A 27,082-nucleotide genomic window follows, 5' to 3' on the forward strand; every position below is an offset into this window, starting at 1 on the left:
CACCAATGATGGGGCACTATTCCTCCCACTGGCACCAATGATGAGGCACTATTCCTCCCACTGACACCAACAATGGGGCACTATTCCTCCCACTGACACCAACAATGGGTCACTATTCCTCCCACTGACACCAATGATGGGGCACTTTTCCTCCCACTGACACCAACAATGGGGCACTATTCCTCCCACCGGTACCAACAATGGGGCATAATTCCTGTTACTGACACCAACAATGGGGCATTATTCCTTCCACTGACACATTCAAAAGGGCAAAATTCCTCCCACTGACACCAATGATGGGGCATAGTTCCTTCTATTAATACCACTGATGAGCCATTATTCCTCCCACTGACACCAACAAGAGGGCACAATTCCTGCCACTGTCGCCAATGGGGCAGAATTTCTTCCATTGACACCAACGATGGGGCACGATTCCTCCCACTGACATCAATGATGGAACACTATTCCTCCCACTGACACCAACAATGGGGCACTGTTTCTCCCACTGATAGCAATGATGGGGCACTATTCCTCCCACTGACACTAACAATGGGGCACTATTCCTCCCACTTACACCAACAATGGGGCACTATGCCTGCCACTGACACCAACAATGGGGCACTATTCCTCCCACTGACACCAATACAGGGATTTACCCACACTGGATGCCAGGACATTTTCTACTCCCACTGGCCCATGTCTGGCCACCCTAAGGTTTAAAATACAGTAAACTGGCCCTTTGTTTAGAAAGTTTGGAGACTCCTGGTCTAAGAAACCAGAAGTTTCGGTGTAATGTAACAAGGCCATTACCGACCTGTGAAAGCATCAGATCAAACCGATGCTTTTAATGGCAGAGGAGAGATCTAGGGTCTAATAGACCCCAGATCTCTCAGTAAGGACTATCACTGCCCTTGCTATCACAAGTAATGTTCTTCATTCCTTGTGATATCAATAAAGTTGTTAAAATATTTCTTTTTAGAGACAGTGTAAAAATAAAAAAATGTAAAGGAATAATAAAATATATATATTTTTAAAGTGCCCCCGTCCCCCCGTGCTTGGGCGCAAAAGGAGAGCATAAGTAAACAACAAACGCACCACACGTGAGGTATCACCGCAAATGTCAGCAATAATTCCAACACAGGACCTCCTGTGTGAATCTAATCTGGATAATTTAATGTGCAGTAGTTTGTCGCTATTCCACGGCCGTGCACAATTTTAAGGCATTACATGTTTGGTATCTATTTACTCGGCATAACATCATCTTTTATATTTTACCCAAAAATTGGGTTTTATATTGCGTTTGTGCAAATCCAAATTCAAAAACCTTTACTTTTTTTTTTTACAAAAATTTGCATTTGGAAAACTGCTGCTCAAAAAACGCATGACATAACAAATTGCGATGGGAAGAGATGACCACTCCAGGTGAGTGCATAGACCAACAACCCCTCCCAACACTGACAGGTGCCGGCCTGGTCCACGATCACAGTAATCAAGAGTCAAGGAAGAAAGATTGGCGCAATCCAACAGTGTAGTGGATAAAACATTGTTTACTAAAGTCTTCCAAGCATAAAACATACAGACATCACAGCTCCATATCACAGGACAGGGCAGTTAATAGACATGTGCAGTTCTGTTCGTTCCGAATAGAAATTCGGACAAATTTTTCATTATGCAGGAATTCGGATGTATCCAAATTTTCTGAATTACAATAGTAATGAAATTAAGCGGAGCCGAAATTCAAATCAAATTCGAAACAGTTTCAAATTCGAATTGATTTCAAATTCGATTTCAATTCAAATTTCCATATAGAATAGAAAATAAAGGAATAGAATAGAATACAATAGGATCGAAAATAAAATAATAGAGAAAATAGAATAGAAAGTAAAGAAATAGAATAGAAAATATAAGAATAGAAAAGAATAGAGTAAAACAGAACAAAATAAAATATAAAATAAAAGAACAGAATACAATGGAATAGAAAATAAAGGAATAAAATAGAATAGAAAATAATAGAATAAAAAAAAAATAGAATATAACCATCTTCCGAAATTCGAATTTCAAATAGAATAAATATGAATTTTAGATTTGAATGGAATAAATTTGAATTTTAATAGAATATAAAAGAATAGAATATAAAATAAAATAATAGAACAAAATATGATAGAGAAATCAATAGAATAGAATAGTGTAAAACAGAAAGAATATAAACATTTGCCAAAATTCAAATAGAATAAATTTGAATTTTAATAGAATAGAAAATAACAGAATATAATAGAAAATAAAAGAATAGAAAATAATATGATAGAAAAAACAATAGAATAGAATAAAATAGAAAGAATATAACCATCTTCTGAAATTCAAATTTAAATAGAATATATTTGAATTCCAATAGAATAGATTAGAATAGAAAAGAATAGACTAGAATATAAAAAAAATATAACAGAATAAAATAAAATAGAAAGAATATAACCATCTTCCGAAATTAACATTTTTTAAAAATAATTTATTTGAATTTGAATAGAATAGAAAATAATATTTTATGTTAACATCAATGTTCATCATACTGTTTTCTTGTTTTGCTTTCTTTTTGTATTATTCTATACTTTTTATGTATATCAATGCTGAAATGTGTATGTTATTTTTATGTAAATGACATATCTCAATAAAAAAATTTGAATGAATTGCGATTAAAATTTGAAATTTGGTGGAATCAAGGTAAATTCGACCGAATTAGGAAAAAAATCTAAATCTAAATTGAATAAACTAAACAGATTTCAAAAACAAATTAAATTAATTTAACCAATTTAACTAAATAAATGTATGTAAATAAATATTATTGAAACTAAACAAATTTTTTCGCTCTGTACATGTCTAGCAGTTAACATGTTTCACATGGAATGTGCTTACTCATAACACAATTGCAACACCCATCATTTTATTCTCTAGAACCTCTGCTTGAAAAAAATATATAATACTTGGGGGTTCCAAGTACTTTTCTAGCAAAAGTTGATTTTTACATGTACGGTATGTGACAAGTGTCAGGATTGCCCTGGGGCCCATTTCCACTGACCACCACTGTAATCTCTATTGACCAACAATGTAGGGGGGCATTCTCCTACTGATTATCTGTGTAATAGGGTCTTTCTTCATTGACCACCATTGTAAGGGGATCGTTCTGCCGCTTACCACCAGTGTACGGGGATCATTCTCTCATTTACCACCAGTGTAAGTGACCCATCTCTACTGACTATCAATGTAAGAGGATTCTTCTAAATACTGGTGACCAATGTGAGGGACCCATCCCCACTAACTACCAGTGTAAAGGGGTACTGTTTTCTTTTTTTACTAATCACCAGTATACGGGGGCCCTTCTTCATCAACCACTATGGTAAGGGGCTCATCTCCACTGACCACCAGTGTAAAGGGGCATTTCTGTATAGACCATAAATGTAAGGAGACAATTCTCCCACTGACCACCAGTATGAGGGGACCATGTCTACTGACCACCAATGTAAGGGGTCCATTTCCACTGACCATCACTGTAAGTGGGCATTTCTCTAGGGATTGTTTTCTCGTTTACCACCAGTGTAAGGAGCCTATCTCTACTGACTACCAAAGTAAGAGGATTCTTCTAAATACTGATGACCAATGTGAGGGACCCATCCCCACTAACTACCAATGTAAGGGGGCACTTTTGTTTTACTAATCACCAGTATGAGGGGGCCCTTCTTCATTAACCGCCACTGTAAGGGGCTCATCTCCACTGACCACCAGTGTAAAGAGGCATTTTTGTATAGACCATAAATGTAAGGAGACCATTCTTCCACTGACCACCAGTATGAGGGGGCCGTCTCTACTGACCACCAATGTAAGGGGTCCATTTCCACCGACCATCATTGTAAGTGGGCATTTCTCTAGGGATCATTCCCTAGCTTACAACCAGTGTAAGAGGAATGTTCTCTCCCTTACCACCAGTGTAAGGGGCCAATTTCTACTGACTACCAATGTGAGGAGGTTCTTCTAAATACTGACCACCAAAGTAAAAGGGGCTTATCCTCACTGATCACCAATGTTAGGAGACACTTTTCTACTAATCACCAGTGTAGCGTTGGCTCCTGATGAGCATGCGCTATGTTTTTTTCTATGTAATATTCCTAAGACCACAAGTTGGGTTTTGGGGCTAATTATGCCAAATTGTGGTTCCAGTACCAGTCTAGCTGGATTGCACTGGGTTCTCCTTGTGTCGGTGTCGCTGTCACCACTGGCAAGTGTGAGAACGCAGTTCAGCTAGGCGTATTGAGTGCCACCCTTTCTCGGAACCAGCCCAGTGGGAGTGTCATCCTGCTGTGCATTCTGGGAGGTGGTATTTAAGGTATGGTGATCACGTGATTCTGGGTTCCGGTCCAGAAGATCCTTCTGTCTGTATGGTCCTGGTCCTCCTGACCAGCCCCCATGGCCCCATGGCCTGGGGTGCGGATCCATCCAATTTCAAGTCTCGGGGCTGGATAGCCCGAGGTGAAGTAACTGAGAGGAGGATTCAAGGGTGGTCCAGTGCCATCTCACGTGAGGAGAGGCCCAGCAACTGGAGAAGCACCCAGGGGAGGACTTTTCGGGAGGAGGCTATGCACAAGGCTGGCTCCTCCGAAGGAGCCTGGAGGCTCAGTTGAAGGATACTAAATGTATCTACACTCATACTGTATCGCCGGACCGGCTGCGAGATACTGGTACCGTATGATAGCTCTTTGAATTACTCTCAGTTACATTCAAGTCTGTGGCAGAGACTTTGCTCTACTTAAACACTCTATTGGCTGCTAGGCCTAGTGAGAGGAGGTCCATCCGATAGCTGTGAGAATCCATTTGTGAAATGGTAATTCTCTGGATTTCTATTGTGAGAGACTTCCTATTTCTGCAGTTCCAAAAAAAGTACCTGAACTTTCTTCCTAACCCTCTACCCTTCATTAAGAAACTGTGTTACCTTTTCAATAAATAACCCAAAAAGAGGATCCAGTGTCAGTTTCTACAATTCTTTGGGCCACCTACCACGGGAAACCCCTAGACGCAGATGAGGTCAAGAAGGTAACGGTAAGCCCAATCAAGCCAGCAGCTCCATCGGGGGTCAGTGCTACACGAGTATGAGGGGGCCCTTCTCCACTACCCATCACTGCGAGGGGATCTTTGTTGCTCTGACCACCAGTGTAAGGGGTTCATCTCTACTGAGTACCAGCGTTCACCATCATCTTGGACTAAGTGACGCAACTTTGACGCACAAGCATTGCAGTTTGTCCTGTAACGCACTTCCAATCAGTGTGGTGTGCTGCATTGTTATAAATACTTCCAGAACTTTAATTTTCTTTTGGGGGGGGGGGGCGTTCTTGTGCGTTATTAGCAAACTCAAAGGAACGTCTTAACGGCGATCACAATACCACAATTGCCTAGGCAACGCACAACAGCAATAGGTGAACGGGCCCAGATAGCGTACACGCCGCACATGACATGTGCTAATAACAGCGTTAGCCTGATTTATTTTCTGATTTTTATTTATTAATACAATATTTATTTCTCATCCTTTATTATTATTTTTTATTATTATTATTATTATTATTATTATGGTTCGTAGAAGTGTGAGCGGTATGATGACGTCATGGATGAACTGTATGGTTGGTGTGAGGGAAGACTTCCAAGGACACGGCCCCTCAGCAGTGTAAGGGTTAAAAGGCAAAGCCTGCTATGCCTCCCACATACACAGGAGCGCAGTACTGACAGCTCACCGCGCTATATTACACATAGGTTTAGTCAGTCATGATGATGAGCGGAGAGGGGCGGTGAGGGGCGGGGCGACGTCTCCGCCCACAATCCCTCCAGCACCACCCCGGCTTCCTCAGCTTGTTTTGCTCCAGTTCCGGCTTCCGGCGCTGACGTCACCAGGCTGACAAGATGGCGGCGGACAGTGATGTGAGTAGCTGGGTTTGTGTGTCAGCTGTCAGAGGATAGAACGGTGTCCGGTGACAGCGCTGTGTGTACAATGACAGGCTGTGTGCTGCGAGTGCAGAGCGGACATGAGCAGAGCATGTCATGTCCCTTCCCCTTGTCTGTCACTTGTCTACAACTTTCCAGCATTCTGCTCTTCTCTCTCTCATCTGATTCTGAGAGGGGGGGGGAATAATAAGTTCCCCCCCACCTCCCCTCACAGTATATTGCAGTGAACCTGAAAGGTCAATAAGAGAAGCAGAACCATCCCTCAGTGGGACTGATACTTGGAGAGAAGTTCCTTCAGAAAATAAATAAATAAGTCATTATCTACAAATCCTGCAGCTGCTGACTCTTCATAACAGGATTGTCCAGGGATCCTGCGCTGTCCTCACCCAAGCCCATTTAGCAATTTTCTCTCAGGTGCTGCCATCTCAGCTGAGAGAAACCGCCAGCGAAGCATCACGGCTTCACAGCTGGTTCCCTACTGTGCATGCGTGAAGAGTGCTGTGTGAGCTTTGTGAATGGGTGGGGGAAGGAGGAGGGGCAGGGGGCCGAACTTCCAAAATCGGGTACCCGCTTCTGTTGCCATTTGGGGTGGTCTCTTATTGCTGGGAGCGTGTTATGTGGCTGGGGAGGGTCAGCTGTTGGGGAGGCGGGTCTGTTGTGGCTGGGGGGGGGTCAGCTGTTGGGGAGGCAGGTCTGTTGTGGCTGGGGGGGGGTCAGCTGTTGGGGAGGCAGGTCTGTTGTGGCTGGGGGGGGGTCAGCTGTTGGGGAGGCGGGTCTGTTGTGGCTTGGGGGGGTCAGCTGTTGGGGAGGCGGGTCTGTTGTGGCTGGGGGGGGTCAGCTGTTGGGGAGGCGGGTCTGTTGTGGCTGGGGAGGGTCAGCTGTTGGGGAGGCGGGTCTGTTGTGGCTGGGGAGGGTCAGCTGTTGGGGAGGCGGGTCTGAAGTGGCTGGGGAGGGTCAGCTGTTGGGGAGGCGGGTCTGTTGTGGCTGGGGAGGGTCAGCTGTTGGGGAGGCGGGTCTGCTGTGGCTGGGGAGGGTCAGCTGTTGGGGAGGCGGGTCTGTTGTGGCTGGGGGGGTCAGCTGTTGGGGAGGCGGGTCTGTTGTGGCTGGGGGGGTCAGCTGTTGGGGAGGCGGGTCTGTTGTGGCTGGGGGGGTCAGCTGTTGGGGAGGCGGGTCTGTTGTGGCTGGGGGGGTCAGCTGTTGGGGAGGCGGGTCTGTTGTGGCTTGGGGGGGGTCAGCTGTTGGGGAGGCGGGTCTGTTGTGGCTGGGGGGGTCAGCTGTTGGGGAGGCGGGTCTGTTGTGGCTGGGGGGGGTCAGCTGTTGGGGAGGCGGGTCTGTTGTGGCTGGGGAGGGTCAGCTGTTGGGGAGGCGGGTCTGTTGTGGCTGGGGAGGGTCAGCTGTTGGGGAGGCGGGTCTGTTGTGGCTGGGGAGGGTCAGCTGTTGGGGAGGCGGGTCTGTTGTGGCTGGGGAGGGTCAGCTGTTGGGGAGGCGGGTCTGTTGTGGCTGGGGGGGGGTCAGCTGTTGGGGAGGCAGGTCTGTTGTGGCTGGGGGGGGGTCAGCTGTTGGGGAGGCGGGTCTGTTGTGGCTGGGGGGGGGTCAGCTGTTGGGGAGGCGGGTCTGTTGTGGCTGGGGGGGGGTCAGCTGTTGGGGAGGCGGGTCTGTTGTGGCTGGGGGGGGGTCAGCTGTTGGGGAGGCGGGTCTGTTGTGGCTTGGGAGGGTCAGCTGTTGGGGAGGTGGGTCTGTTGTGGCTGGGGGGGTCAGCTGTTGGGGAGGCGGGTCTGCTGTGGCTGGGGAGGGTCAGCTGTTGGGGAGGCGGGTCTGTTGTGGCTGGGGGGGTCAGCTGTTGGGGAGGCGGGTCTGTTGTGGCTGGGGGGGTCAGCTGTTGGGGAGGCGGGTCTGTTGTGGCTGGGGGGGTCAGCTGTTGGGGAGGCGGGTCTGTTGTGGCTGGGGAGGGTCAGCTGTTGGGGAGGCGGGTCTGCTGTGGCTGGGGAGGGTCAGCTGTTGGGGAGGCGGGTCTGTTGTGGCTGGGGGGGTCAGCTGTTGGGGAGGCGGGTCTGTTGTGGCTGGGGGGGTCAGCTGTTGGGGAGGCGGGTCTGTTGTGGCTGGGGGGGGTCAGCTGTTGGGGAGGCGGGTCTGTTGTGGCTGGGGGGGGTCAGCTGTTGGGGAGGTGGGTCTGTTGTGGCTGGGGGGGGGTCAGCTGTTGGGGAGGCGGGTCTGTTGTGGCTGGGGGGGGTCAGCTGTTGGGGAGGCGGGTCTGTTGTGGCTGGGGGGGGGTCAGCTGTTGGGGAGGCGGGTCTGTTGTGGCTTGGGAGGGTCAGCTGTTGGGGAGGTGGGTCTGTTGTGGCTGGGGGGGTCAGCTGTTGGGGAGGCGGGTCTGTTGTGGCTGGGGGGGGGTCAGCTGTTGGGGAGGCGGGTCTGTTGTGGCTGGGGGGGGTCAGCTGTTGGGGAGGCGGGTCTGTTGTGGCTGGGGGGGGGGTCAGCTGTTGGGGAGGCGGGTCTGTTGTGGCTTGGGAGGGTCAGCTGTTGGGGAGGTGGGTCTGTTGTGGCTGGGGGGGTCAGCTGTTGGGGAGGCGGGTCTGTTGTGGCTGGGGGGGGGTCAGCTGTTGGGGAGGCGGGTCTGTTGTGGCTGGGGGGGGTCAGCTGTTGGGGAGGCGGGTCTGTTGTGGCTGGGGGGGGGTCAGCTGTTGGGGAGGCGGGTCTGTTGTGGCTTGGGAGGGTCAGCTGTTGGGGAGGCGGGTCTGTTGTGGCTGGGGAGGGTCAGCTGTTGGGGAGGTGGGTCTATTTTGAAGAAGCACAGTGTATGTGGCAGACCTGTTGGACGGATGTTGGTGGGCAGCTAATTTTTCACACAGGATCCACTGTTGCTGGGGGTATTTTGTTTCCAGAGATCTATTGTTGCTTTTGGGTATTTTGTTGCTTGGAGGGGTATTTTGTTTTAGGGGTTTATTGTTGCTTGGGGGGATCTATTGTTGCTTTTGGGGTATTTTGTTGCAGGGATCCATTGTTGCTTGGGGAGGTGTTTTGTTTCAGGGGTTTATTGTTGCTGGGGGGGGGGGGGGAGAAATCAGTTAGGTGGGTATGGGATAGGCTTCCCTGAAGTGAGGTTGCCAGGGATCTCCTAAAGGTGGACAGGTTAGGGGCTGATCGGACAGACTGGGGCAGGGAGTTCCAGAGGATGGGAGAGGCTCTGGAGAATTCCTGAAGACGAGCATGGGAGGAGGTAACAAGGGAGCTAGAGAGCAGGAGGTCCTGGGAGGAGCGGAGGGGATGATTTGGGCAATATCTGCAGATGAGGTTTGTGATGTAGATGGGCACGATGTTGTGGATGGCTTTATATGTTATGGTTAGCATTTTGAATTTTACACGGTGGGGGAGGGGAAGCCAGTGAACGGCTCGATTAGTGAGGTGTATTAGTCTAGCAGCAGCATTCGTAATAGATTGAAGGGAGGATAGCCTGCGTAAGGGTAGACCACTAAGGAGAGAGTTGCAGTAGTCAAGGCAGCAAATAACTCTATATAAAATAATATGCAAAGTGGTTGGAGGGAAGCTTCAGAATGGCAAAGATGTTTTTATTACAAATTATGGGAGCAGACTGCAGTTCCTCTTTAACCACTTGCTTACTGGGCACTTAAACCCCCCTCCTGCCCAGACCAATTTTCAGCTTTCAGCGCTGATGCACTTTGAATGACAATTGCGCGGGCATACAACACTGTACCCAAATGAAATTTTTATCATTTTTTTTCTCACAAATAGAGCTTTCTTTTGGTGGTATTTAGTTACAGTTGGGAGTTTTATTTTTTGCTAAACAAACAAAAAAAGATGCAAAAAAATAAAAAATCATGTTTCATAGTTTGTTATAAAATTTTGCAAACAGGTCATTTTTCTCCTTCATTGAAATGCGCTGATGAGGCGGCACTGATAGGCGGCACTGATAGGCGGCACAGTTAAGGCGGCACTGATAGGCGGCACAGTTAAGGCGGCACTGATAGGCGGCACAGTTAAGGCGGCACTGATAGGCGGCACAGTTAAGGCGGCACTGATAGGCGGCACAGTTAAGGCGGCACTGATAGGCACAGATAAGGCAGTACTGATGGGCACAGATAAGGCAGCACTGATGGGTAAAGATGGGCACAGATAAGATGGCACTGATGGGTGGCACTAAGGGGCACTGATAGGTACCACTGATAGATGGGACTGATGGGCACTGATAGGTGGCTCTGATAGGTGGCACTGATGGGCACGGATATGTGGCACTGGGGTGCAGCACTGTTGAGGCAGATTGGTGGCACTGTGGGCACTTATGGGTGGCACTGTGGGCACTGATGGGTGGCACTGATTGGGGTGCTTTTTTTATTAAATAGGTGGCACTGTCAGGGGGCAGGTGGGCACTGATACGCTGGCCGTGATCGGCTTTTTTTTTTTCTCCTTGCGCTGACAGGAAAAATAGCCGATTACCGGCTCTGTTGTCTCACATGATCAGCTGTCATTGGCTGACAGCTGATCGTGTGGTAAGGGGTCGGGATCGACCCCTTGCTCCGATCCGTGATCAGGCGAGTCTCATAGACTCGCTGATCACAGAGCGCGCCGCGCGTGCAGACCGCTCGTGCACGAGACAACGTCAATAAACGTCATTCGGCTATAGCGCGGATCTCTAGAGGTTGAGGCCGGGTTCACACATGTGCGAATTGGATGCAATTTTTTTTACCGCATCCAATTCACATGACATACCAGTGTGATCAGCTCTCAATGGAGCCGGTTCACACATGTCCAGGGCGGCCACGGAACTCAATCACTAGCAACGTCACTTAGTGACCCTCCCATCCGGTGTCAGTTATCGCAGCACCAGATTTCCCGCCACACTATCACAGTCGCACTATAAATCTCTGATCCCCACCATTACTAGTATAGTGTCTGTATGGATCAGCATCTTGATCACAATCAGAAATATAATAGAGTCCCTAAAAACGCAGTTTGATTTTTACCAAAGACATGTAGCAGAATAAATCTTGGCTTAAATGTATAAAAAAAAATGATTTTACTGGATATGGTTTAATAACAGAATGTATAAGAAAAAATTTGGGGGATTTTTTTTTTTTTTAGTAAATAAATAGGTGATCAAATACTACCAAAAGGAAGCTCTATTTGTATGAAAAAAGTTTAGCGCAGTGCTAAATAGCAAAAAACATGGCCAGGTCATGAAGGGGGTAAAACCTTCCAGAGGTTAAGTGGGTAAAACACTAAATGCCAATCAGTGGCTATCTCTAAATAAAATGGTTACCTTACAGATCTGTACAGATCTGGTTGAATTTGTGCTGCTTTGGTGGTTCGCCACATCTCTGAATCCTCCATAGAGATCTATCGCAGCGCTCCCTAGCCACACCTACAGCAGTAGAGAGGCTCTTCAGAGTTAACTTCGCTTTGTATTTCATATAGAAAACCAACACACACACGGCCTTTGCCAAGCTTCATTAAAACTTCAAAAAGCATTAAAAAAAACAACACATCAAAAATGCAGAAAATGCAGTGGTCGGCACTTTAATTTGTGTTACCAATCAACACACAAGTGTCAGTGCTTACACCTTACTCTTATGTTTTAAAGTGTTACTAAACCCACAACAGTAAAATCAGTCTGTATATGCAGTAAAGCATGCTTGTTATACTCACTGTGGAATGTAAGGGGTTAATCCTCTGCATTGGGTATAAAGGCTGTTAGATCATGTCTTTTTTGATCCTCTCCTTCCACTGACTCCAACCCTTCTCCTGATAAAACAGAGTCTTGGGGGGAGGGGGGGGGGGAAGCTGCACATGCTCAGTTTAGTGCGTATTGCTAGTTTTTTTTTTTTTTTTTTTTGGAAGGGTGCATGTGATCAGCACAGGGCCAATCAGCACTGCCCAGACAGAGGGTCAGGGGACCTAATAGGACAGCCAGTGCAGTGTGAAAACTCCTCCTACAAGCTTTAACCAGACACTGATAGACGTCCTAATTCCGCTATATACTGCTGATGAGAAAAGATATTTAGCAGTTTATATTTACTAAAACAATTGCATTTCCATGTTCTGTGTACTGTGGGAGGGCAGATATTGTGAATGCAGGCTCCTGGGTTTAATAACACTTTAATGGAAGAAAAGACAAAAACGTTTACACTGCTAAACTTTTCAATATACAAGGTACATGGGTAACGGCATATTTGGTTTGAGGTTTTGGGTTTAGATATACTTTAACCTCCTTATTGCTGCCTGCTCTCATCCTGTCTCTTGACTTTCTCTTGTGCAGCCTGAATCTGAAGTGTTTGAGATCACTGACTTCACCACAGCCTCAGAATGGGAGAGGTAAGACTTCTTCACTGTAACCTCTGCATTGATCATCACACCCCATGTCATCATCCATCACAGATCATTGCTTCTGTTACACTTAAAGGCCCTTTTCACACGGGGCGGATCAGTAATGATCCGCCCCGTGATGATCCGCTTGCTCAGCTGGGATCGCTCCGTTGTCCCCACTGAGCCGGCGGCGGACAGGGCGGTCTCCGCACACTGTGCAGGGACCCCCGTCAGCTCTCCGCTCTCCTCTATGGGGATCGGATAAGCACGGACCATCTGTCCGTGTTCATCAGATCCGCTCTGCAGATGGATAGAAAAATAGGATTTTCCTCCGTCTGCAGAATCGGACAATAGCGGAGGCGGACAATAGCGGGTGTCTGCGGATGTTCATCCGCAGACACCCGCTATCCCATACGGATGCATGTATGTCCGTATTTCATCCGCAAACGGATGGATGAAATACGGACATACTGTCCGCGTGTGTGAAAGGGGCCTAAGGGTTGGTTCACCCTTTACCTACAAACTGTGGAGCATTGACTACAAGTTAAATAATGCCCCCATTATAGGTGTAGGACATTTTACGTATTTCCTAAAACCTGACTGAAAAACTCTCATAGATGGCATCGCCCCACCCTGCCTGGTATCTGAGACACTCCCAGATGATTCAAATACCCTCACACAAGCTCTCTCCCCTATCGCAGTAGCTCTCAGCAATGCTGTGAAGAGGAGATAGTAGACCACATGTGTGTGAAGGATTTGAGAGCATGTCCCTGTGATGGAGGTGATGAAGAAGGTGAACAGTAATGGCTGGGGGTGTGTTAGTAACATCCTAGCAACAAGGCAGGATGGGATGAGGCCATCCCAGGGAGTTTTTCGGCAAGACTTCAAGATATGTAAATGGTCTACACCTATAGCTAGAGCATTATCCAACTTTTGTCAAAGCTTCACATTTTTTCTGTCTACATGTGCTCCTTATCTGCATAGCCATTTGTTTTTCTTTTTCTTTTTTTGGTAAAGATGAACTAATCTTCTAAAGCAAAAATTGAGGCACATTTTTTATTTATTTTTTCTTCGGTGTGTGTATACAAAAGTGATCTCTTTTGAGGTGTATGCCAATGTCAGATTGCTGTTTGTGTCCTTCGAATTACTACTTTTGTTTGTTTCAAATACTATAGCTATTGTATTTCTGGCCTCCTGTGACTCTAATACAGGGAAGTGATAGTGTTGTGTATCCTCTCCCCTTGTCCATTCACAGAACACTGTGCATTCTGTGAATAGACAATTGGAGAGGGGTGAATAGAGGGCACTGCCGCTTCCCTGTATGGGAGCCACAGCTGTCCTAGCTGCAGAGGGGCTGAGGTACAGCGATAGTGCTAGTATTTGGTATAAACAAAGCGATCCAACAATATTTTATGTATATATATTAAACCTACCAAGATATGGCCATCCACCTAAACATTCAGGCCGGGCAAGGAGATCATTAATCAGAGAAGCAGCCAAGAGGCTCATGGTAACACTGGAGGAGCTGCAGAGATCCACAGATCAGGTGGGAGAATCTGTCCACAGGACAACTATTAGTTGTGCACTCCACAAATCTGGCCTTTATGGAAGAGTGGCAAGAAGAAAGCCATTGTTGAAAGAAAGCCATAAGAAGTGCTGTTAGCAGTTTGCGAGAAGCCATGTGGGGGACACAGCAAACATGTAGAAGAAGGTGCTCTGGTCAGACGAGACTAAAATTTTACTTTTATGGCAGAAAACGAACACTTCACATTACCCTGAACACACAATCCCCACCGTGAAACATGGTGGTGACAGCATCATGTTGTGGGGATGCTTTTCTTCAGCAGGGACAGGGAAGCTGGTCAGAGTTGGTGGGAAGATGGATGGAGCCAAATACAGGGCAATCTTCAAAGAAAACCTGTTAGTCTGCAAAAGAGACTGCGGTGGAGGTTCACCTTCCAGCAGGACAACGACCCTAACAATACAGCCAGAGCTACAATAGAATGGTTTCGATCAAAGCATATTCATGTTAGAATGACCCAGTCAAAGTCCAAACCTAAATTCATTTGAAAATCTTTGGCAAGACTTGGAAATTACTGTTCATAGAAGCTCTTCGTGCAATCTGACAGAGCTTTAGCTATTTTTTTAAAGAAGAGTGAGCAAAAATGTCGCTCTCTAGATGTGCAAAGCTGGTAGAGACATCCCCAAAAAGTCTTGCAGCTGTAATTGCAGCAAAAGGTGGTTCTACAAAGTATTGACTCGGGGGGCTGAATACAAATGTACCCCACACTTTTCACCTATTTATTTGTAAAAAAAAAAAAACTTTGAAAACGATTTATCATTTTCCTTCCACTTCACAATTATTTGCCACTTTGTGTTGGTCTATCACATAAAATCCCAATAAAATACATTCTATGTTTTTGGTTGTGTCATGACAAAATGTGGAAAATTTCAAGGGGTATGAATACTTTTTCAAAGCACTGTATAACCTGCCATGTCTATACCCACTGGGTGGAGATGTTTGGGTCAGCAGGAAGTGACGTTATTCCCGGGAATAGTGAAAGGGAACTGTTGTGTCTGCTCTCAAACCTGCGGATCTTTGTCAAGGCTTTAGGTCACACGAGGGAGTTGTTTTTTTATTTATCCATGGCAAACAAGGTTTTTATTTATTTTATTTTTTATTTTTTTTAATCTGGAGCCTGATTGATTGGAGCCGGTTGATTTACTAAAACTGGAGAGTGCAAAATCTGGAGCAGCTCTGCGTAGAAATCAATAGGCTTCTAAATTCAGCTTGTTCAATTAAGCTTTGACAAAGAAACTTGGAAGCTGATTGGTTTCTATGCAGAGCTGCTTCATTTTTTTTTTTTTTTTACTCCCCAGTTTTGGTAAATCAACCCAAATAATAATATAATTTGGTAATTCTGAGTTGTGTGTAATTGATTCATATGAAGTGTGAAATGTAATCATAGCTCTTCTTTTTTGCAGGTTTATTTCAAAAGTAGAAGAAGTCTTAAATGATTGGAAACTAATTGGAGAGTCCTCCAAGAAGACCCCAGAGAAGGTATATCTGTCATTTCACAGATGATTGTGAAACATTACATTTTTTGTATTAACCCCTTCCCACCGAGCGTACGCAGATGTGCGTACCCGGCTTCCGGGGCTTATACTGGGATGATGCCCGCAGTTGCAGGCATCATCCCGGTGCCGTTTTTCAGAGCGGGTGATCGACTATCCAGCCATAACAACCGATGCGGCTAAAAGCCGCTTGGCTGTTATGCCGGAGGAGCGGGAGGGGGCGCCGCCGCCTCCTGCCGCGCTTACCGGGGCTCCCGTTCAATCGTGAGCCCCGATCGAACATCCGCCGCTTCTAGCGGCTAGGGACAGACTGGAATGAAGCCGTAAGCAGGTTCATTCCAGTCTCCTAATCGTAAACACGGAAGCGACGTCATGACGTCACTTCCCGTTTACTCGGCTGCCAATGGTGCTGGTTTTAAAAATAAAAAAAAATACAGTATTCAGAATCGCTGAAAACAGCGATCTGAATACTTTGAAGTGTAAAGGAGGAATTGAGGGTCACCACCTATTACTGTCACAAGGGATGTTTACATTCCTTGTGACAGCAATAAAAGTGATCAAAATTTTTTTTTTTATTTTAAAATTAATAAATTGTTTAAAAAAAAAAAAAAAAACAATTTAATTTTAAAATAAGAATTTTTATTTTTTTTTAAAGCGTCACCTCGAGCTCGCGCAGCAAAGAAAATGCATACGGAAGTCGCGTCCGCATATGTAAACGGTGTTCAAATCACACGTGAAGTATCGCTGCCATCATCAAAGCGAGAGCAATAATTTTAGCACTAGACCTCCTCTGTAACTCTAACCTGGTAACTGGAATTTTTTTTTAAAGCGTCGCCTATTGAGATTTTAAGCTACCGTAGTTTGTCTTCATTCCACAAGTGCGTGCAATTATAAAGCGTGACATGTTTAGTATCTATTTACTCGGCGTAACATTATCTTTCACAATATGCAAACAAATTGGGCTAATTTTACTGTTTCGTTTTTTTTAAATTCATGAAAGTGTCCCTTTTCCCCAAAAGTTGTGTTTAAAACACCGCTGCACAAATACCGTGTGACATAAAATATTGCAACGATCACCATTTTATTCTCTAGAGCAGGGGTGCCCAACCTTTTGAAGAGCGAGGGTCATTGAAGCGACTCGGTAACTGGTCGCGGGCCAAAATAAGTGTAATGGGCGGATGACATATCTGTATCTACGCTGCATATGCAGAACCGATATGGACACAGCCTGTGCTACTCTATGGGCCCTCCAATTCAATCTGATGGAAGGGACGGTTCCCCTTCCCTTTTTTTTTTTCGTGTATAAGATTGAAGGTAAGCAGGGGTAAATGGACATAGAGGTGAATGGAGGGCCCGATTGGGTCCTAAGGCTGCTTTCACACTGATGCGCCTGTGGCTTTCCTGCAGGTTAGCTGCACTTTCCCATAGACATCTATTATATCCTGATGGTATAGTGCACTTTCTGAAAGCGCACCAAACCCACAGGTAATAACAGAAAGAAGTCTATGGCTCAGTGCAGGTAACCCGCATGTGTAGGATTAGTTTAACAGCAGCCTAGTAACCACTGAAGTACAGATATGCCCATATATATACTGATTTCAGTAACAAACACACCTTTAATACCAATCTTCCATTCAGTTTCCCCCCCCCCCCGGCTGTTGCTGTCCCAGGCAGAGTGCATTTGGTATAGATTGTGAGAGGAGCTGGCGCTATACAGGAAGCATCAGCTTCTGCTCTGCAGCTTCTTGCTTTCTCTACCGCCAGCTTCATTCACAACACTGATGTGCTTAGTCATGAAAGGGTTAACTTCTTTTCTCTCCTTTTTTTTTATTTTTATTTTTTTATTTTAAATAAAAAAAAAAAAATGGCAGGAGCTTTTTATTTTTTTTTGTATGCATTCTTGCAACAGTCTATAATCCAACAGTCGCTTAAAGCTCTGACCCTCGTTTATTTTACAGGGAGAGTACACTACTGGAGTGTGGGAGGAGAAAGGAGATGACATTTCATTTGCAGACTTCAAATTTAGTATTAAGCACCACTATTTGGTACAAGAGTCAGCTGAAAAGGAGGAGACGGAAGATGGCGGAGAAGGTAAAGGGATAATTGGTGCTCTGTATGAAATGTCTGACTGAAAAACGGAGGGGAATTTATTAACCACTTCAGCTCCAGAAAGGTTTACCCCCCCCCCCACTTCATGACCAGATAATTTTTTACTTTAACTGACAGTTGCGACGCTGTACACAAATAAATTGTCCTTTTTTTCCCCACAAATATTATTATTATTATAGTACAGGTTTTATACAGCGCCAACAGTTTGCGCAGCGTTTTACAACATGAGGGCAGACATTACAGTTACATTACAATACAATTTGGTACAAGAGGAATCCGAGGGCCCTGCTCGTTAGAGCTTACAATCTAAAAATAGAGCTTTCTTGGTGGTAATTGATCACCCCTGCGTTTTTATTTTTTGTGCTATAAACAAAAAAAGACTGACCAGTATGAAAGCGTATATTTATTGGTTTTCGCAATCTACAAACTATGGCATATATTTTTGGAATTTGCATTTATTTTTGCCTAGTAATGGTGATCAGCGACTTATAGCGGGACTGCAATATTGTGGCGGGCACCCAACTGACACTTTTGACATTTTTTGGGGACCAGTGCTACTAATCTAGTGGTCAGGGCTACAGAATATGCACGGTCACTGTACTAATGACACTGGCAGGGAAGCGGGTTAACATCAGGGGCGAGCAAAGGGTTAATTGTCTCCCTAGGGAGTGCTTCCAAGCTGAGTGAGGAAGTGCTTTTACTGTGACAAGGCAGAGGTCCGTGTTCATACTTAGCAGAAACACAAGATCTCTACCTTCCCTTGTCACAGAACGGCGACCTGCCTTGTTTACATACACAGATCTCCATTCTGCCTGTCTCCTGAATGATCGCTGGACGCTGGCGGACATCGTGTCTGCCGGACCCACTGATTGGCTCCCACTGTGGAGTGTGCGCCCCAGACCCGGAAGTACAGAATTAAGTACAGCTACTTGATTCTGCGCAGAGGAGCCGGCCTGCCGCAGTAAATGTATGTGAGGCAGTCTGTATCTGGAGCAGCTGCGCATTGCATCCAATCAGATTCTTTCTTTCATTTTTTAAAGCTTAACTGAAGATGATTGGTTACTATGTACAGCTGCTCCAGGTTTTGCCTGCTTGAGTTTGTCAATTTTCCCCTTTGCGTTTCCCTCCTAGAAAGCAAACAATCATTGTCACCCATATGTTCTTCTGGTTACTCAAAGTCGGATTTTGTTCCTGAAATGATCAACACAATTCAGCAACAACAGTGTAGTGTGATTGCCTGTTTGACTGGATATAATATGAATGGATTATTTATGTATACTTACACTTCATTGATGTTGAAGTCCATCTCCAAGCAAAAATTATCGCCTTTAACTGATCACTGGCATTACAAAAATAAAATCTAAATGCCCTTTTTATGTACCTAAAAGCCCTGTTCATGTGGCGCTCCAATCCCGAGTATCTTCTCATATTCTGTTTTCAGGAGGCAGGGTTCTTCGGGTGCCCACATCATGCATTATGTTGACACTTTCTATTGGCGGCGGGGTTCGCTCAGAAGACAGAGAGTCAGCAGCTATAATATCAAAAGGTTGGCTGGCTGACACAGGCACATTTACATTGCTGTATTGGCAGTCCCCTGTACCCAGAAATGGCACTGGAGGCAGACCTGGATGGTGAAAATTCAGAATGACCCCCCCCTATGCACACTGCTATATACCCTTTCTAGCAAACTGCAAAAAAAAAATTAGATTTTTAGCTCAAATATATTGCAAAACATGTTTAAGCTGTTCAACTCCATCAAATGAATCCCTCAATGGCCATTCCCTACTCGGCTCTGCAAAATGCAAATGGTACAGTGGATATAGTTCCAAAATGGGGCAGATAGACACAAGTTGTAGGAAAGCTACAAGTTTCAGGTCTGGTCACTGATCTGCAATACAATAGAAGATAAATCTCTGCTCAAATCCCAGTAGCTGCTACATCTATATGCTCTATCAGGTGCTAAAAGTATGTGACCACATGTTAACACTAAAAATTCTGGATGAGCCCTCTGCACACTCCTATACACCCTTTCTAGCAAACAAAAAAATAATTGATTTTTAGTTTATATTGCAAAACATGTTTAAACTGGCCAGCTGCATCAAATTAATGCATTCCTCTATGGCCAGTCCCTGCTCTGCTCTGCAAAATGCAAATGCTCCGGTGGATATAGTGCCAATTTGGGGCAGATAGACAAAAGTTGTAGGAGTACTTACAAGGACATGTCAGCAGGAGGCAGAGAAACTGCAGCACACAAATCTTCTCAGTGGTTAGCTGTGCACTGGAGCATGTCATCAGAGGTCTGACCATTGGAGCACAGACAGTCTGTGCTCCCAAATAGATTGCAAAGAAGAAACCTGACCAAGCTGGGGTGAATGTGCTTCCATACCCAGTTTGGCCAGTTTGAAATAGGAATACAGAGGGGCTGTCAGGATCACTAGGTGTGTCACACAAAGGAAACAATGCAAAGAGAACAGGATACTTTCTCATACAGATAAATTGTATCACAGACCCATATCAGGAATATGAAATGTTGGGCTTTGTGCTAATATATATTTTAAGTCTCTCATACTGCAGTTTTGTCTTTTACTATTTTTAAAAATCAGCAGGTTTGCTTGCCCAGTGAGACACTCTATACTATAATGTAATCCTAATTGTTTTTAAAATTGATTTCCTTTTTCTAGATTCCCTTCCTGTGTCTATGCAAGATCTGCTGTGTACAAACAATGACTTCCCTGCAATTGCTCATTGTCTGGTTCGATGGTACGTACTTTCACATAGTGGAATACATTTTATTTATTTTTTTTAAAGGCGAGTACACGTACCAATACTTTCATTCAAGTACTCGCTGATACCGTGTACTGATACTTTGCGGTGCGTTTTTGCGGAAATACAAAAAAAAATTGTGGTGTGGTGCAATTCCTGTCTGAATTGCATGTGATTTTTTTATTTTTTTTCCCCAATGTCGTGTGTGTGTGTGTGTGTGTGTGTGTGTGTGTGTGTGTGTGACAGCGTCATCTAGTGGGCAGTTTAAAAATTGGAAGAACTCACAGTACATATCTGACCACATGCAAAATCATCTACAAGGTGTCACCAGCGATAGCAAATCAAAGGCTGCTGTAGAAGAAGTTGTGGGACCCCTGTGGGTATAGGGCAGAAGTGATGCCCGCTCGGGGGCAGGACCGCCTCTACATCTCCGTCAGCCCTGTGAACACCAACAGCGGCCGTAATTTGCCATCATCGGTGGACCGGGACCCCTATGTAGATTATTTTGTATATGGTCAGATATGTACTGTAAGTTCTAAAAATTTTTTTTTAAACTGCCCACTAGATGGAGCTTTTCCCTTTCTTTGCACACACACACAGGAGCGGTGGGGGAAATTGCATGTGTTTGGGACAGGAATCGCACTCCAATCCTGTTAAGATCGCATTTGCACCCATTCATTTTCTGTGAACGCAAATTGCACCGCAAAGTTTTGGTATTGGGAGCATTTGGGCAAATGCTTAGTATCGATATCGGTACATCCCTAGTTGTGATTCCTTGGCTGCATAAAATCTGCACATCACTTAAATATATATTTTATTATGTACAGTATGATTTATTATTCTTATTATATATTGTGTAATATAAGCCTTGTAGGTCTTAATGCTTATTTCAAGTAAATCTTTCCATGATTGATCTACTGAAATTTCTGTTTGCCGGTCTGACCTAATGACTGCTGGCTTCAACAATTTGAGTCCATGGATCAGTAAAACCTTGGATTGCAAGCAACTTGGTCTGCAAGTGTTTTACATGACAGGCAATTTTTTAAATCCATTTTAATCTGATAAACGAGCTAGGTCTTGCAATACGTGTAGCATGACTGAGTCTAAAAGAGAAGAGAAATCCCATTTTAGTCATTGAAGGCATTTATTAAGTCACTCAGATTCTGGAAAAATTTTCCTGCCCTACTTCAGGGCGATTTCTATCCGACTTGTGCCCATAGACTTTATGAGGATTTCTGAAAAAACAAACAAAAAAAATGCTTATGCTCAAAAAAGCTCAATAAAAAAAAAAAGCACAAGCTTCTTCAAGCTGAAATGAAAGCTCAAATGCCTGCAAGTCCCGTTTCACAGTGGTGCAATGCGGGAAACCCTGCGATTCCTGTGGGGGTTTCCGTATCTCACCTGAATCGTACACTGGTTCACACTGACATCTGTGAACCACTGGGGGGTGTCGAAGTAAAGTTTGACGCCCCCAAATTGGTTCGCAGATCACCGAGCGATCTATGAAAAGGTACAGGAAATGGAGCTGCAGTGTGCATGAGCCCTCATCTCATCTAAGATCCTCATCTTAATTGATATGATTGCGATCTGACATTACAGGATGGGGTGCAACGGATCATCACCGATCCGTGATCCGAACGGGTCACCCCGCTCGGATCGGCACATGCCGCAATCCGCAGAGCGCTCCGCGGCCTAGCTCCGAATCGGCGGCCATCTTTCTACACCCAGGCTTTTTACACTGATCGCTCCGGCAGAGCGATCACTTGTAAACAGTTCCTCTCTTCCCTCTCTGTACTAACCTGTACAGTGGAGGGGAAAGATCCTGAGATTGAAGCAGCCATCCCTGCATTACCCTGCATTACCCAGCAATACCCTGCCAATACTCTGCAATACCCTAATACTCTAGCAATACTCTAGCAATACCCCAATACTCTAGCAATACCCCAGCGATACCCTGCCAATACTGTAGCGATACCCTGCCAATACTCTTGCGATACCCAGCCGTGCCCAGCCATATTCAGCTGTGCTCAGCCGTACCCAGCCATACTCAGCCAATATTACGGTGGGGGAGATTGTGGATATTACAGTGGGGACTATATGGTGGTGGAATTTTCACAGGTTTTTGCAAATTAAATTATTATTTGCTGATCCGAAAAATGATCCGATCCGTGACTCTGATCCGAGGAACGATCCGATCTGTGAGTTTTTTGATCCGTTGCACCCCTATTACAGGATGATTACCCAGGCATTCTCTGAAGTTGCCTCAAAGTTGCATTGCTCTAATCTTTTTATATGGACTATAGACTGAAGGACTTGTGAATAAATAGTTGTGGAACAAATCATTTGCGTTTCCATTATTTCTTATGGGGAAATTCGCTTTGATACACAAGTGCTTTGGTTTACAAGCATGTTTACGGAACGACTTATGCTCGTAATCCAAGGTTTTACTGTACTTATTTTGGTTCAGTGACTCAAGTATTGAAGCGAGAAAGCCAGGCAACTAGCATTTTTAGAAGCACCAGCCATGGCAGCCTCAGTTTGTCTCTTATGACCCTGTAACCAGTGAAATGTAGTTTTACTGAAAACTCTACGAAAGACTCCTAGAACAAACAGCGAGCTACTGTAGTTTAGATGTCTAGTCTTCTGCAGCGTAAAGATCGCCATCTAGTGAGTAAAGCTTTGTGCTACAAGTAGAGGTGATAAAGTAATGTTCAGATGTAAATTTCTGATACCCTCTCACCAACCGAAAAAATAGCAGATAAAAGCAGAAAAGTCAAGTATTTAAAACGCTTACTTGCGTTTATTTGCCTTTAGAATTTGCTTGAAATTGTGACCACTCAATAGAGTGTCAATCTCTAACACAGCGCCCCCCCACTTTTAATTGCACTCCCTTCTTTTGTGAGTGTCTCTGCTGGCCCAGCTCCTCCTCCCTCCCCTTACCTCTTTATCCATTTACGACTGGCGCACGCCGATGTACGTCCATTTTTTGAGGAGGGATATCTCGGTAACGGCAGAAGCTGCTGCCACAACCGAGGTATCAATCTCTTCAGGCGCCGGTCATGTGTACGGTAATGGTGGCCTCTGTGGCGGGTTTTTTCAAATTAATTATTTTTTATTGCATTTAAGTCCAAATATGAAATCTGAGGACTTTTTGACCCCAGATCTCATATTTAAGAGGACCTGTCATGCTTTTTTCTATTACAAGGGATGTTTACATTCCTTGTAAAAGGAATAAAAGTGATCCAATTTTTTTATTTTTTTTTTAAACCGTGTAAAAATAAATAAAATCAAGTAAAATAAGAAAATTATTATCCCGAGCTCGCGCGCAGAAGCGAACACATAGGTGAGTAGCGCCCACATATGAAAACGGTAGTCAAACCACACATGTGAAATATTGCCGCGATCGGTAGAGCGAGAGCAATAATTCTTGCCCTAGACCTCCTCTGTAACGCAAAACATGCAACCTGCAGAATTTTTTAAATGTCGCTTATGGAGATTTTTGAGGATAAAAGTTTGACGCCATTCCATGAGCGGGTGCAATTTTGAAGCGTGACATGTTGGGTATCAATTTACTTGGTGTAACATTATCTTTTACAATACAAAAAAAAATTGGGCTAATTTTACTAGTGTCTACTTTTTTGAAAAAAAAATTAAAATAATTTCCAAAAAAAGACCACTGCGCAATACAGTGTGAAAAAAAGTATTGCAATGAGCGCCATTTTATTCTCTAGGGTGTTAGAAAAAAAAAAAACAATATATAATGTTTGGGGGTTATAAGTAAATTTCTAGCAAAAAAAACTGTTTTAAACATGTAAACACTGAATCTGAAAAAGAGGCTTGGTCCTTAAGTGGTTATATTTATGAAGGCTTCCCATCGCCCAATGAATAAAATACGAACAATAACACACAAAGCGGTTTACAACTCTGCCCTCTGCTACACCACCAATCTTATCTCTAAATATCACACAAACTGTCCTCTCCGCTCCTCCCAAGACCCTCTGCTCTCTTGTCTCCTGATCCCTTACTTGTCTCCAAGACTTCTCCAGAGCCTCTTTAATCCTCTGGAACTCACTACCCCAATCTGTCCGGTTATCGGCTACTTTATCCACTTTTAGGCGATCCCTGAAAACTCATCTCTTCAGGGAGGCCTATCCTGTCTCCAACTAACTGAATTGTCTTCTTCCCTCATAAGTTCATCCCTCACAGTTACTACTTTTTGTTTCACCAGCCCCTCCATATTAGACTGGAAGCTTGCAGGAGCAGGGCCCTCCTAACCCTCTTATATTGAATTGTATTGTTGCTGTATTGTCTCCCTTTTATATTGTAAAGTGCTGTGCAAACTGGCGCTATATAAATCCTGTATTATAATAATAATATTGTCTTTTATGTAGCTGCCACAGGGAGGGACACAGGGAAATAATATAGAGCAGTTATTTTCAACCAGGGTTCTTCCAAAGATTCCTTTTTTCTTACTGACCACCTGTGTAAGGGGCATTCTCATTTCTCCCGTGAGGAGAAAGAAAAGACTCATCGCCGGCTTATGTGCAAGGGACATCGGTCCCAAAGAGGAAGAGGCAATTCTGCCTCATCTGTGCCACCAGTACACCCTGCCAGTGCCACCTGCCATTGACGTCCACAAGTGCCACCTATCAATGCCCACCAGTGGTGCCAATCAGTGCCACCTATAAGTGTAACCAACCAGTGCGGATCAGTGCCCATTACTGCCACCTGTTTGCAAAATAAACACAATATAATACCCAATTTTTTGAGTAAAATATAAAAGACGATGTTTTCCAAGTTAAATAGATAACCACCAAACATGTCAAGCTTTAAAATTGTGCATACCTGTGGAATGTTTACAATCTCCAGTACCTAAAAAAAAAAAAAAAAATAAATATGATATAAGCGACACTTTAAAAGCCTTTACGGGTTGCCAGCTTAGAGTTAAACAGGAGGTCTGAAGCTAAAATTGCTCTCTCTCTCTGACGTTTGTGACAACCCCATGTCTCTCCTCTACTCTCAAATGCATCCGGCCAAACTGAGATCGCCCCGTATAAGTGGTTAAGTCGGCGGATCACTTCTTCAGGAAAGCTCTTCACCGGCTGAAAATCCTAAAACCAGAATTATAGCTATAGCCATGATCCTGGTATCATCGCTGCCATCCGAGAACATATACATATGTATGGCGGGTGGGAAGCAGTTAAAGCAATAAAATTATTTGTAAAAAAAAAATAAAAATAACATAAAATGCACAGTGTTGTAAAGTTCCCTGCCCCCACATACATGCATACATGCATGCATACATACATACATACATAAGGCCATGAATGCATGTGGTGGATAAGCCTTCATACGAAAACGACTATTGTAATGCACGTGTTTCATAATGCTGCAGACATCCACGTGAGAGCAGTAATTTCAGTACCTACTCTCATGGCTTACTCTAAACTGAGAACATGTAGAGAAGACGCCTTTTTAGACACATTTTCAAACCAAAGTTTTTTGCCATTTAATGGGAGTGCACAGTTTTAAGGCTTGACATGTTTGGTATTTATTGACTTGGTGAAACCTCTTTTTTTTCTTTTTTTTTTTTATATTTTACCGATAAGATGGATAGTTTGTGATATTGTGGTCTCTGGGCTTCTATAGTAATACATGACTGGTGGTACCTGGCCTACTGCATTCTGAACACAGGAGGTCGGCCTCTTAGAGGGGTGCCATTAAGAGAATGCTTTACATGTTCTGAATGGATGCAAAGTGTTATCTGATTGAGGTGGAAAGATGGGGTGGTAATGTCTCACTCTCCTTGTCCAATCGTAGTATGCTTTGCATTTATTTAGAGGATGCAAAGCATTCTCTGAAGGGCGCCCATGCTGAGTGACCGACTTCCTATGTTCAAAATGCATCAGAATGGGACCCAGAAGCAAGTGAAGATCACTGAAATAGTAGTGTCTACTTTAGTGACTTCCCGCTACCAGTGGTGTCGGGCCAGGTACAGTATATACATTGGTCCAAGCTGGGCCAATGTGCTGTAAAAATATACCGAAGGTACTGATGGGTATCCAGTAATGGGTATCGGTGAGTACTAAAAAAAAAAAATGGTACCAGTGCATCCCTACTTTCTACTCTTCCCTCAACCTCGTCTTTCCTAGTATATACACCCCCCCCCCCCACTCTAGAAATAGGAAAACGTGAGACGGAGCAGCAGTTGCTTACCACTGTAAGAACCTATACTTTTTCACTTCTGTTTTGGATTTGTTGTCCTGAAATTACATTTGTAACTGTTTATTCTGTTTCAATAGAGTTTGAAAATAAGGAATTAAACAGAAAAATATAAAAATGTAGTATCTGCGAACATTGCCCACATTCTCCCCCCCCCCCCCCCCCCAAACCTCTCACTTCCCCTCTATAACATGTCTATGCATTTTATTTATTTATTTATTTATTTATTTTTTCTTTACTTTTATCTTGGTCCTGTGGCAAGAAACCATTTAGATTTTTTCCTGTTACATTATCACCAGATTTATGATAGCCTTGCAGAGGCAACTACAGGGAGATCAGTTCCTTAACCACTTCAGCCCCGGAGGATTTGCCAGCTCAAAGACTGGAGGACTTTTTTTTTTTTTTTTTACAATTTGGCACTGCGTCAATTTAACTGGTAATTGCGCGGTCATGCAATGTTGTACCCAAACAAAATTTGTGTCCCTTTTTTCCCAGAAATAGAGCTTTCTTTTGATGGTATTTGATTGCCTCTACGATTTTTATTTTTTGCTATATAAACGGAAAAAGACCGAAAATTTTGAAAAAAAAATATATTTTCTACTTTTTTGTTATACATTTT

The 27,082-nt window shown here is 44.3% G+C and overlaps 1 protein-coding gene across 2 annotated transcripts in view; it reads left to right on the forward strand.

The window, feature by feature from the left end:
- The first annotated feature begins 5,884 nt into the window (after positions 1-5,884).
- RAB3GAP1 (RAB3 GTPase activating protein catalytic subunit 1) overlaps positions 5,885-27,082 on the forward strand; it is a 261,671-nt gene continuing 240,473 nt past the window's right edge. For both annotated transcript variants that reach the window (XM_077447811.1, XM_077447812.1), the window contains exons 1-5: positions 5,885-5,952; positions 12,248-12,303; positions 15,280-15,355; positions 17,328-17,460; positions 20,160-20,238. In XM_077447811.1, the coding sequence (XP_077303937.1) occupies positions 5,935-5,952; positions 12,248-12,303; positions 15,280-15,355; positions 17,328-17,460; positions 20,160-20,238 (362 nt within the window). In that variant the 5' untranslated portion in view covers positions 5,885-5,934. The remainder of the gene's footprint in view (positions 5,953-12,247; positions 12,304-15,279; positions 15,356-17,327; positions 17,461-20,159; positions 20,239-27,082) is intronic.

The sequence above is a fragment of the Lithobates pipiens genome, unplaced genomic scaffold, assembly GCF_037356315.1.
Source record: "Lithobates pipiens isolate NorthernLeopardFrog02 unplaced genomic scaffold, aLitPip1_a1.2 Scaffold_22, whole genome shotgun sequence".
Classification (NCBI taxonomy): domain Eukaryota; kingdom Metazoa; phylum Chordata; class Amphibia; order Anura; family Ranidae; genus Lithobates; species Lithobates pipiens.